Source organism: Nematolebias whitei, chromosome 14, assembly GCF_014905685.2.
Source record: "Nematolebias whitei isolate Nwh7 chromosome 14, NemWhi1, whole genome shotgun sequence".
Classification (NCBI taxonomy): domain Eukaryota; kingdom Metazoa; phylum Chordata; class Actinopteri; order Cyprinodontiformes; family Rivulidae; genus Nematolebias; species Nematolebias whitei.
Window position 1 is genome coordinate 15,831,844 of NC_056511.1, and position 11,122 is coordinate 15,842,965.

Sequence of the window (11,122 nt, forward strand, 5' to 3'; positions counted from 1 at the left end):
GGGTCTATTGAGAGTCTGCTGCAAAACCCTTTTTTTTTTTTTTTTTTGTCTGGTCTAGGTCTTCTTTTTAAGTATCTGTAAGTGATTGTCTGTATGTTTCTTATTCTCCTGTTAAAATCAATAAAAATATGTTTAAAAAAAAAACAAAAAAAAACCTGAAAAGTAGCTGAAAAGTCAGAAAGAAACTTAAATTACCAGAAGGAAGTCGAGACAGCATAATTGTGCCCAATTAGGCTTAAAGAAGCAGAAATGAGCACAAATATGTAAATTATCTGAAAAAAGTAGAAATATGTAAAAAAAAATAAAAAATGAAACAGCTGAGTAGTAGCTTAAAAAGCAGAAAGAAGATTAAATTACTAGAAGGAAGTGGAGAGTGCTCAGTTGTGCCCAAATAGGCTGAAAGAAGCAGAAATAAGCACTAAAAAGTGGAAATTATATGAAAAAAACCACAGAAATTTACAAACAAACAAACAACAACAAAAAAACAACAGCTGAATAGTAGCTAAAAAAGCAGAAAGAAGCTGAAATTACCAGAAGGATGTGGGAAGAGCACATTTTGGCTGAATTAAGCTGAAAAAAGTTTAAATCAGTGCAAAAAAGGCAAAATTAGCAAAAAAATTTAAATGAGCAAAAAAACAGCTAAATAGTAGCAAGCTGAAATAGCAGAAATAGCTGAAACTTGCAGCAATAAGCTGAAATTAGCAGAAAGAAGTTACAAGAAGCAGCACAAAAATGTTGGAGTTAGCAGAAAGAATCTGAAAGGAACACAAAGTAGCTGATAAAAACAGCTGAAATTAGCTGAAAGTAGCTGAAAAAAGTTTAAATTTACACAAGGAAGGGGAAAGAAGCTGAATCAGAACAAAATGTGAAAGGAGCAGTAAAAGGTTGTAAACAGATCTAAAGATATGAAGGATGTAAAATGATCTCATTTCATTTTCTATGAGAAAATAGTGTCAGAAAAGCCTAAATATTTCAAAAAGCTAAAGTTGCACAAACACCAAAAATCATAACAGGACTGTCCTGAAAGAGCTGGACGTTTTGATATATGATTTGTTGAAATGGCACAAATTGTGGAATGAGACCGATGCCGAAAAATGTAGGAATAGTTTAAGGGATTAACATTCAAAAACACATTTATTAGTCCTTTTAAATATTTTATAGTTGTCAGCTTGTTTGCTGAAAGTAAAATCCTTCTCCAGGATGAAGTTTAACAAACAACATTACGAGGTGTTTTTCGTGTGCTTGCAACATTACTGTTGGAGTTGTCATTGGTGTTTGCATGCTGGCATGATTAATGTTGGATTTATGTCATACATTTCATGGTTTTCATACATTATGTGGAAAATTGATTTTAAAATCATTTAGCATTTACTATCATCTGCAAGTTAAAATCCATCCGTGTTGATTTTGTGGCTGATGTATCTTGTTGCGTGCAGCAATCTTTATGACACCTTCTGTGGTTTCTGGGTGAGACTTGAAATGTCCTAAAAGAATAAAGCTGCATGTTGCAAAGATGTTTCAGAGACAGTCAGCTAACAGAAAACACTAAATGTGCTGCAGAAAAATTTGTAGTAAATCCATAAATGTGCACAAAAAGGTTCTAAATTTAGAAAGCCATGTCATAAGGAGACATAGAAAATCTGGGAAACCCTGCTTGAAAAATGAGGGGGGAAAAGTAGGAGTGGTAAAATAGACAGACACAGCAGACAGATCAAAATAAATACACAAGCTGGAAGAGTCAAGTCAGTGGAAAAAGAAACAACAGAGTTAGTCGCTCAGAGAAACTAACCTTCAGTATAAGTCTGGAGTCCAACATTATGACATCGTCTCTACCACTGAATTACAGCTTTAACACATACATAGTACTAATAGATGCTGTAACAGTCATTCTGCACAGATCGTCCTTGTGTTCATATATATTCACACATTTTCAAACTACGCCTGTCGCAATAAACAATAAATGAATTAATCACACGATCAATGAAAATGATCAACCTTATTTGCATTTATCGGTTTTATCATTTCTTCGTGTCTCTGTCTCTCTGAAGACACTGGATGATAAAAAGCTAAACTCTGGTGCTCTTCACTGACCCCTCCCTTTCTCTTTAAAATCCATTTTAACCATCCAAAATTGCATTTTTGTATCGTTAAAAGCATCTAAGCTACAAGCTAAAGCTATGAGCTGAGCTACAAGCTAAACTAACAGGCTGACCATGGGAAAAAAACCTCTGTCTTGTTGAAGCTCCAAAATTCACTGTTGAAACCCGTGCCTTTGTGTAAAAAGTTTTTCTCTGCAAAAAGAAGCTGAGAACTTGTTTACTTATTTTTTATTAAAAGCTTTGTGTGACATGTTATGCTAAAGAGCTCAATCCACACCAAGCGTCCGCCATTTTGAGGACAGAAGAGAGACAACCCATGTCATGTCAAGGTGCCTCCTTCCCATTTTTCTTAAAGAGACACACTGCTCTCTCCCTCACTATCCATCCTTCGGTTCAAACAGTCTTATACTGTCATCCGGTGGTCAAATAAAAGGGATGAGAAACACAAAATAATTTAACAACCATTTTTTCTTAAATTTGACAATAATTAGTAATTAGTAATTATTGTCAAATTTCAAACAATATTATCGTTTATCGCAATAATTTCTGAGACAATTAATCGCCCAGCAATATTTGTTATCATGACAGGCTTATTTCAAACTAAACATGGGACTACCATGTCTGTTTCTGTAGGAAACCTTTAGATTTTTACTAATAGATGGAAGATTTTTAACCCTTTGAATAATCATTAAATGACATTTGTTGATACAGGTAAATAAAGTGCTTTTGCTTTATCTACAAGATAGATGAATTTGAGTTATTTTGGATTATCTGTTCAGTCGTTTACTGTAATTATGCTAATCATTTGTTTCTATTCAGTAGACTTTTTTACTAATTCTACAAATCTGCCATTTAAAGCAAGTTAAAGCAGGCTGGTTTATTGTAAATGCTCTTTATTCAGAGTCTGTATGTTTGTGTATAGAATATTGTTTACATAAAATGAAAGTTCCTTATATTGTGGCAATCTGATCCTGGTCTTTTCTATATTTTTTATAATTATGATGAAAACAATACAATATGTAGGTGGCAAAGATCTGAATCAGATGCTGCTCACATATATATGTGATTGTGAATATGTAGGAACGCTGTGTTAACTTCCTGACTGTGGATGAAGTCAAAACTCGTTTTGTGACACGCTGGATGTTGTTGCTTGTCTCGTTTGTCGTGCTCGTCTATGTTTCCCTGCTTGTGCGGTTTAGTGCATCAGAGGTGTGTGTGTCGTGGGGCAGCGCGCCGGTGGAAGGCTGCTCAGCGTGTCTTCCTGTTCCTCACAGCTCCTCGGCAACAAGCCACTCCCACAGGTTCAGACGGGAGGAGTCCACTCATTCAAGCCCCGCCCACTCAGAGCCCGTAGTTCATTCACCTCGGCGCAGTGAGTCACAGTTATATATTTTTCGGTGATATTTTAACTTTGTCTTCTTTAGCATGTAGCTTTGTTTCATTTGGGTCTACACTTGTTTAGGCACAGCTTTCCTGACTTTAAATTAAAATTGAGAAAAGTTGTGTCAAATAAATTAATACAATTTCAAGCTGTCTCAGGTGTCTGTCTTCTGCAGGTTGGCCTGTTCCTGCTCACTCCGTGGCGATCTGCGAGGGCCTGGAGGACTGGGGAGCTACGGACCTCTCTGCTATATCAGACTCGGAGGAAGAGGATCAGCCTTCACCTCTGGTGACAGTTACAGTCACAGCACATGCTCTACAACACAAAATATCCGTTATGTTTAGTTCATTGTGAGGATAAAGTTGTGATCAAATCAGCTGCTTACATAAGACAGCAAAGCTCAGCTTGACCTGTTGGTTCTCTTCATTAAAGTGGTAGGATCAGTTCAGGAGCTGCTTCGCACGGCTGCTTAGACACTAATGACACAAAACATTTTTACTGCAGGGATTAAGGCTTTTAGTTATCCTCCTTTATTTTTTTAACAAGAGAGTTTTTCACTACTTCACAATGGTCCAGCTGTGTGGTGTTTTTCCACCTGCGCCCCCACTTTGTCAGGTTTAGACTACTATGACCCATTCTATACTTAAATCTGTTTAAACAAAGGTATGAGATTGGATTTAGTTGCAATTTTTAAATTCAAATTTTAAATTTACTTTTTTCTAAGTGGGTGTGGGGGGGATGATCATGGTCACTCACAACAAAACCAATATTATTTTTGTTATATACTATATCCTGATGCATGCTCAATAATCCAGGTAGAAAAATCCAAAAAAGTTCAATCTGGTCCTCTGGACATTCTAAAAAAAACAAAAGCAAAACAAAGCAAAAAAATGTAGAAACGTTTCGTCTCTCATCCAAGAGACTTCCTCAGTCTGAGGTGCTGTTTTCAGCTCAGTCTCTTAAATAGCACCTTCTTAGAGTGGATCAACCAGTTTGCTGCTGACAACCAAAACCAGCTGATCACATGCTCAAGAAGGACCATCAGCCTAACAATGGGTCATTAGCACACTGATGGCTGTTTACTACTCACAGAGGGCTGAGTGATACTAGCAGTCACAGCATTGTAAGAGGGGGACAGTTGAACCCGGAGGCCTCCACCCCTGTTTAATGATGGACGATTTCTTTTCACAAAGATGGCCTCCTTTACTCCTCTCTCAAACCATCGTTCCTCTCTGTCCAGGATGTGAACATCTTCATCCTTGATATTTTTTTGCTTTGTTTTGCTTTTGTTTTTTTTTGAATGTCCAGAGGACCAGATTGAACTTTTTTGGATGTTATATACTATATTTCCATACCATAGTCGGCGTATAAGTCACATTTATTATGCGTCACTGCTGACCCGTCACGTTTATTTAATGGTCAAAACAGCTTCATTTCACCTGGGCAGTGCCATCCATCCATCCATCTATCATCCATCCATCGCGGCCGGAGCCGTTAGCTCTCCAGCGTTCCTCCGCCTGCACCAACTGAGTGAAGAGAGTGTGCACGGGAGGATTCGCTGTTGCAGTTCTTCAAAATTTAACAAGATTTACACTTAAAAACAATTATTTGTTTGCTCGACATTATAGCAAAGGTGTGTCTCAGTTTAACTTTTCCTTAATAAATGCACTTCAAAAAGTATATAAGTCGCTTTGGCATATAAGTCGCAGGACTGACAAATCTATGCAGAAAACTGCGACTTATACGTCGGAAAATACGTTACGTTACTGTAGATAAAATGTATAAACTGTCACCCAAGACCATACAAATGATTCTGTCAATTTTAAATTCATTTATTATTATTTTCCTTATCTATTTTTGTTTGTTTCGTTTACCTGTCCAGGTGGCGGGCAGGTACAGGGTCATGGTGGAAAGCAGCATGGCCAGCACTGATGACATCATTTTTAACTGTGGCGATGTCATCCAGCTGCTGCATGAGGACTCGTCAGGAATGTGGTAACGTACAAGAGGCACATGTTTCTGAAATCTTGGGAAAAAAAACAACAACTTATATTTGTATGCATCCTTTGTGATTGTCTATTATTGTTGTTGCCGTCCACTGTTGTCATCACTCTTTGTTAAACTTCAGGTCTCTCTCGTAAATGAGTCCTCATGGCTCAATGGGGCTAACCAGTTTAAATAAAGGTTGAATGATAAAGCAGAATGAAGATTAAAAATATATATGTTTGTCTGTTTTTCATTGTTGTTTGTTTTGTAATTTCAGGATAGTGAAGAATATCAGTCGTGGGGAGGAAGGTCGTGTTCAGCCTGAAGACTTGCACAGGATTCTGGGAGAGACCTGCTGAGAGCCAATCCAATCAGATTAGATGACCCAGCATACTTTCTTCTGTTTTTGCCTCTGGTTTGGGTCACTATTTACCCAGACATCCCACCAAACCCACAGACTCCTTATTCCACAAAGTAAAAAGAGGCATCTGACTCATACTGAAGTACATCATCCACAGACTTTTAGTTCTCAAAAGACTAAGAGAGTTTCACATCAGATGGCTATAAACCTCACTGTAAACCTTGAAGGACTGTAAAAAATGAAAGCCATTTTTGTATATTTTAGCAGTGATGCAGTAGACGATTGAAATGACAGTGAAATGATTTTATTTTCGATGTTAGATAATTTATATTTTCTTATGATGTATCACAGGAAGCGTACTGACGTGTCATCTGTGTGCCAAACAGCTACACCAAGCACTGCAGGTTCTTGTGTAAAAAAAGAGATTTATAGAGGAAAATAGCTTTATTGTGTAGAGCTGCTCCTGTAGCCGTCTTTGTTGTTAGAAGATGTGCTTCTGATGTGTGCAGAAATGGCCATGCTTAATCCATCTCTTAGTGGGGAAAAATGAACCTAGAAAGTCTTCCAGTTGCATTTACCTGGCATAAATACAATTTAAAAAGATTAAAAAATGGTTTCATGACAGGTTCTGCAGCTCACTTAGGCGGTTAAATGTAAAAAAACAATAACCTTGCTGCTCTGCGTTTATTAATTTGTTTCATGTATGGCAATAAGACCTATTATAATCAGAATATTACATTTTATATAGCCTTTCATAAAACCCAAGAATACTTTACGGGATCAGATGAAAAACAAAACACTGAAATAATAAAAGGAACAAGAGTCAGTTCAGAAACCTGAGAGGAAAAAAAAAGGTTTAAGTAGAATTTTAGCAGCTTTTTAATCTTTACAGAGACAAAGTGTTGTAAATACCAACAGGTCATAACTGCAGCTCACAGCGCTTCCAATTAATGTTGCATTCTGCAGAGCAGGCAGGCCACCCTCAGAAGACCTGAGGTTCTGGGATGGAGCGTAAGGGTGGAGGAGATCAGAGATGCTGCAGAGAAGCGTCATGCTGGGATTTGTGGATGAGACAAAAATCGTTGTAATGAACGTGGGACGTACCAGAGTGGCCAGGGTTTGGTGCTGGTGAGAACTCTTGACAGGAAAGTTTTGGACATTCTGAAGCTTTTCTGAAAGCTTCACCAACAACACTTTGTTACAGCAGTCCTAATGGGAGGAGGTGAAAACATGAAGGTTTTTGCTGTTGAGTTGACTGATGGTTGGAGTTATAAGACGTTTCTCAGTTAAAATAAATACTTTTTATAACATTTGTTGTGCAACTCAAAGTGGAGTCCAGAGTAACCCAGATGTTGCAAACCTCGTTTGATGAGCAGATTGAGTCTCCATCACATCAAAGGGACATGGCCAACCTTCTGATAACAGCATGAATGCTGATTTGTAGCCCATTTTAAATTAAAGCAGAAACACAGATTGTTATTTTTGAGTGGATCCCAGTTCAAATATTAGTTAAACTCTTCCACAGAGGACAATCCACCCACTTCATTAGAATTAAGGAATAGGAATATTCATTTAACTCAATTAATACTGTTTATTTACAAAAGTTTTGCCTTCTAAAGGGACATATGTTGAGAATAAGACCCCTCAGGGTAGCGTTGTGACCAAAGTTTTAGTTTTGTGTCCATGGACATTTCTAAAATTCTGCATTGTGGAATGTTTCTGTAAGACAGGAACTCAGTGGGAGCAGTTTCGTCTTACGGTAATGACAAATAATTATTGAATGTGACAGACTGCATGGTAACAGGTTTTGCTGCTTTTATTGATCACCGCTTTAAGAATGTAGAATCATTCACTTCATGTTTTACTTTGGTTTTTATGGTTATTATGGATTTATTTTGGAGTTTGCTGCTAAAAATCTCTGCACTTTGTCTTCTTAATGTTTCTTAGCTGCCTTTTTCATGACAATGAGATCATTTTTTGTTGTTCTTCATTCTGTAAGTGTATGCTTGCAGTACTTTTTTTTTTTTACACAAACAGGAAAACTATGTAAAGGTTCGGATACTAACGGGGGGAAAAAAAGCGTGATTTAAAACTGATATAGAGCTAAAATGATGAAAATAAATAAAATGACCAAATATTTCAATTTAGTTATTTTTAAACTGCCTTGTTGGACTTTCCATTTTGTAAAAAGGGAGCCTTAAAATAAACGTTCAGAGGCTTTAAACGTGGCAATCAGCAACAGTTAATCTTCAAAAAGACTGTAATTAATCTCAGTGCAGACAGGGTAATAGAATATTTGAAGCTGCTGCTGACAGGTTTTGTAGATAGGTTAATGTGAATATGTAAATAAAATTTAGATGCAGAATTAATTATCTAAAAAAAGAAACACTTTTTGGACAATCAGAAGATGCTTCTCAACTGTCCTGGACTAAATAACTTTATTCCTTCTGGTAGTTCAAGATACAAGATGAACTGCATAAAGATTCAAGTTTGCCATATCTAACAACTCTCTGTTGTTTAAAGGGTGTGTATCAAGTCCTCCTTAGAATTAGAAACATCTCATTACACTTTTTTTCTGAAAATGTTCTGAATATTTTTGAAGTCCACCAAGCACAGTGACATAGTTCAGTCACGTTTAGCCACATTACCTAGATCTGCTGCTTTTGCTCACTTTGCACTATTTTACTTATTTTGACTCAAAGCTTGAAATGTAATGCTTCATGTAAATGACTGTTTTCCAAAATATAAGCACATCATTATTTGATTTGATTCAACCTGGCTCGTGTGATTTATTTCAGTTTGATCTGTGTTCTGGTCAGTTGGTCCCTCAACGCAATTGATAAAATTTTCTTGATGAGAAGACAAGCTTCAGGCGAGTCGACTTGCCCTGACGACACGCACGCAGCTGGATATGCCAGTGATTCCTGGAGCGATTGGAAGGTGATGTGTCTATCTCTGCTGTCCATTGAGGATTTTGATGACACATATATAATTAGAATTATTGTTAACAGGTTTCCTGCTTTTTGGAATTGGCTGGTTTCTGGTTTATCAACAAATAAGAAAGTCGTCAGCAGCAAATTTGGCCCTGGTCAGGCTGCCTGCCTTATGTGATGGTTTGCTCCGTGCCTCGAGCACCCAGACTCAATTTGGCAGGATGGATCAGATCTCGGGGATTATTCTCAAGCATGGACCAGTGGTGTGTCCACTTAATTTGAAAGTTTGAGATCCATAAGAATCAGCAAGGTGGACATAAATCAGTAAAGTTCTGCCTGTTCCCAAAACAAATGTTTATCTGAATTCGGCTCCCCGGCTGGCCTTAACAGGCCACCTTATCTCAATTCGCCTGGAGGCTCTGTAAATTCGATGCTGTGCCCCCTCCCCGCTCACCAAGGAAGTCTGCGGACCTATCAGAGGGACCCGGCTGAATAAACATTGTGTCATCATTTCAGGACTCTTGGATTCTCTCTGGTGTCCTGGGTCGACTTCGGCACAAGAGTGTTTACGGATCTCACCAGAGGGAACTAGTTGACGCTCTCCACTCTTGTCATCTTCCCTCCTCTGAGGAATGTCTGCGTCACTATGTGCGGGGTGTTTTTTTTTTTCAATTTCCGGCTCTCTGTCCTCGGCCAAGGAGAGAGTTGGATAGGATTTTTTTTGCCTCCAAATCCTATACATGTGTCACTCTCATCACTTTTGTTTGTCTAAACAGGTCTCACTTGTAATTGAGTCTTTGAGACTCAGTGTGATTTATCTGTGTAAATAAAGGTTGGGGAAAAAAACACTAACCAGCAGGATTATCGAGGTTCCACTTTTTTACTTAACGAATCTCTTCTCAGCACAGATGCTTGCAGACTTTAATGATGACAGAGGAGCAGTTTTCAGAAGCAGTTTTACTTATAAAATATAAATGAAACAATGGTTTTTAATATTTAACCATATTTTGAGATTTTAATCCAATATTGCTTCAGATTGTCTCCCCCTCCCCCCATTATGTCTTGCCCTTTTTTTAAATCCTCCACACCTGTTTTTAATTTGGCTGATTAGCCTCTGCTTAGTTTCTTCCACACACCTGTTTCCCGTTTGTCATTTCACTCCTCAATATTTAAAACAAATACATTATTTAGGAGGGCAGCACGGTGGCGCAACTGGTAGAGCTGCTGCCTCTCAGCGAGCAGGTCCCTGGTTCAAACCCCGGTCCAGGGACCATCTGGGTGGAGTTTGCATGTTCTCTCCATGCATGCGTGGGTTTTCTCCGGGTACTCCGGTTTCCTCCCACAGACCAAAAACATGCATGTTAGGCTAATTGGTAACTCTAAATTGTCCCTAGGTGTGAGTGGGAGAGTGAATGGTTGTTTGTCTCGTTTGTCTCTATGTGGCCCTGTGATGGACTTGCGACCTGTCCAGGGTGTACCCCGCCCCTCGCACAGTGATTGCTGGACATGGACACCAGCGACCCCCGTGACCCAAAATGGAATAAACGGGTAAAGTTAATGGATGGATGAAACACACAATATAAAAGACTTTCAGAAGTCTTCTGAGAAGTATATTTTTAAGTTTTGTGAAACAAATGTGTTCAGTCAAACTTTAGTGGTATTTATTGCTTTTATTTTTCTGTACCACTAACAGTAATGTACTGGCTCTTCACAGCCAGACTTTCTGAAAAGCATCATTTGTTCACAAGACAAAAGCCTACAAAGTTGTCTGGACAAACATTTTCATTCCTTAATGACTCAGATCTGGATTTAAATTGCCTAGCTCACTGAAAATGTATCAGAAAAATAATTTCAAGCGCCCCACGTTGTTTTATACGTACCGGAAAGACATATAATTTTATGAAAAAAGGGCTTGGTCTGGGTTTTTAAGTATTCCTAAAAACAAAACACTTGTTTTAAGTCAGTGGTTTTAAATAAGGTAGCAGGAAAAATGTCAATAATTGGTGTATTCTGATGCACAGCATTCAGCTTCTACAACTTGATTTGGGATTATCAAATCCATGCTTTTACTAAACAGACAAGTTAAACTGGTGAAAAAAATCTTAGCTGTGCATCAAATTCAGCTGAAGAAATTACTGAATCTTCTGACTTATGCAAGTAAATCAGAATCGAAGGGATATTTCAATAAAGGAAAATAAAAATAAAGATAAATGTTGGATTAAGGTCATTTTTTAATTCCTAAATATACCAATCACAAAAATGATTCTTAATATATTTTATTGGAGCCAAAACTGCCAAATGTCTGAATCCAGCAGAAGAAAATCTTTGATCAAACAAACTAAACGCTGCTGTCTTTATGTTT

At 37.8% G+C, this 11,122-nt stretch overlaps 1 protein-coding gene across 1 annotated transcript in view; it reads left to right on the forward strand.

Annotated features, from left to right (window-relative positions):
• The window catches only part of LOC119419951 (proto-oncogene DBL), a 44,453-nt gene extending 38,538 nt beyond the window's left edge, over positions 1-5,915 (forward strand). Inside the window, exons 23-26 of the mRNA XM_037687322.1 lie at positions 3,299-3,471; positions 3,656-3,768; positions 5,363-5,475; positions 5,744-5,915. Of these exons, the coding sequence (XP_037543250.1) occupies positions 3,299-3,471; positions 3,656-3,768; positions 5,363-5,475; positions 5,744-5,825 (481 nt within the window). The 3' untranslated portion in view covers positions 5,826-5,915. The remainder of the gene's footprint in view (positions 1-3,298; positions 3,472-3,655; positions 3,769-5,362; positions 5,476-5,743) is intronic.
• The last annotated feature ends 5,207 nt before the right edge of the window (positions 5,916-11,122 follow it).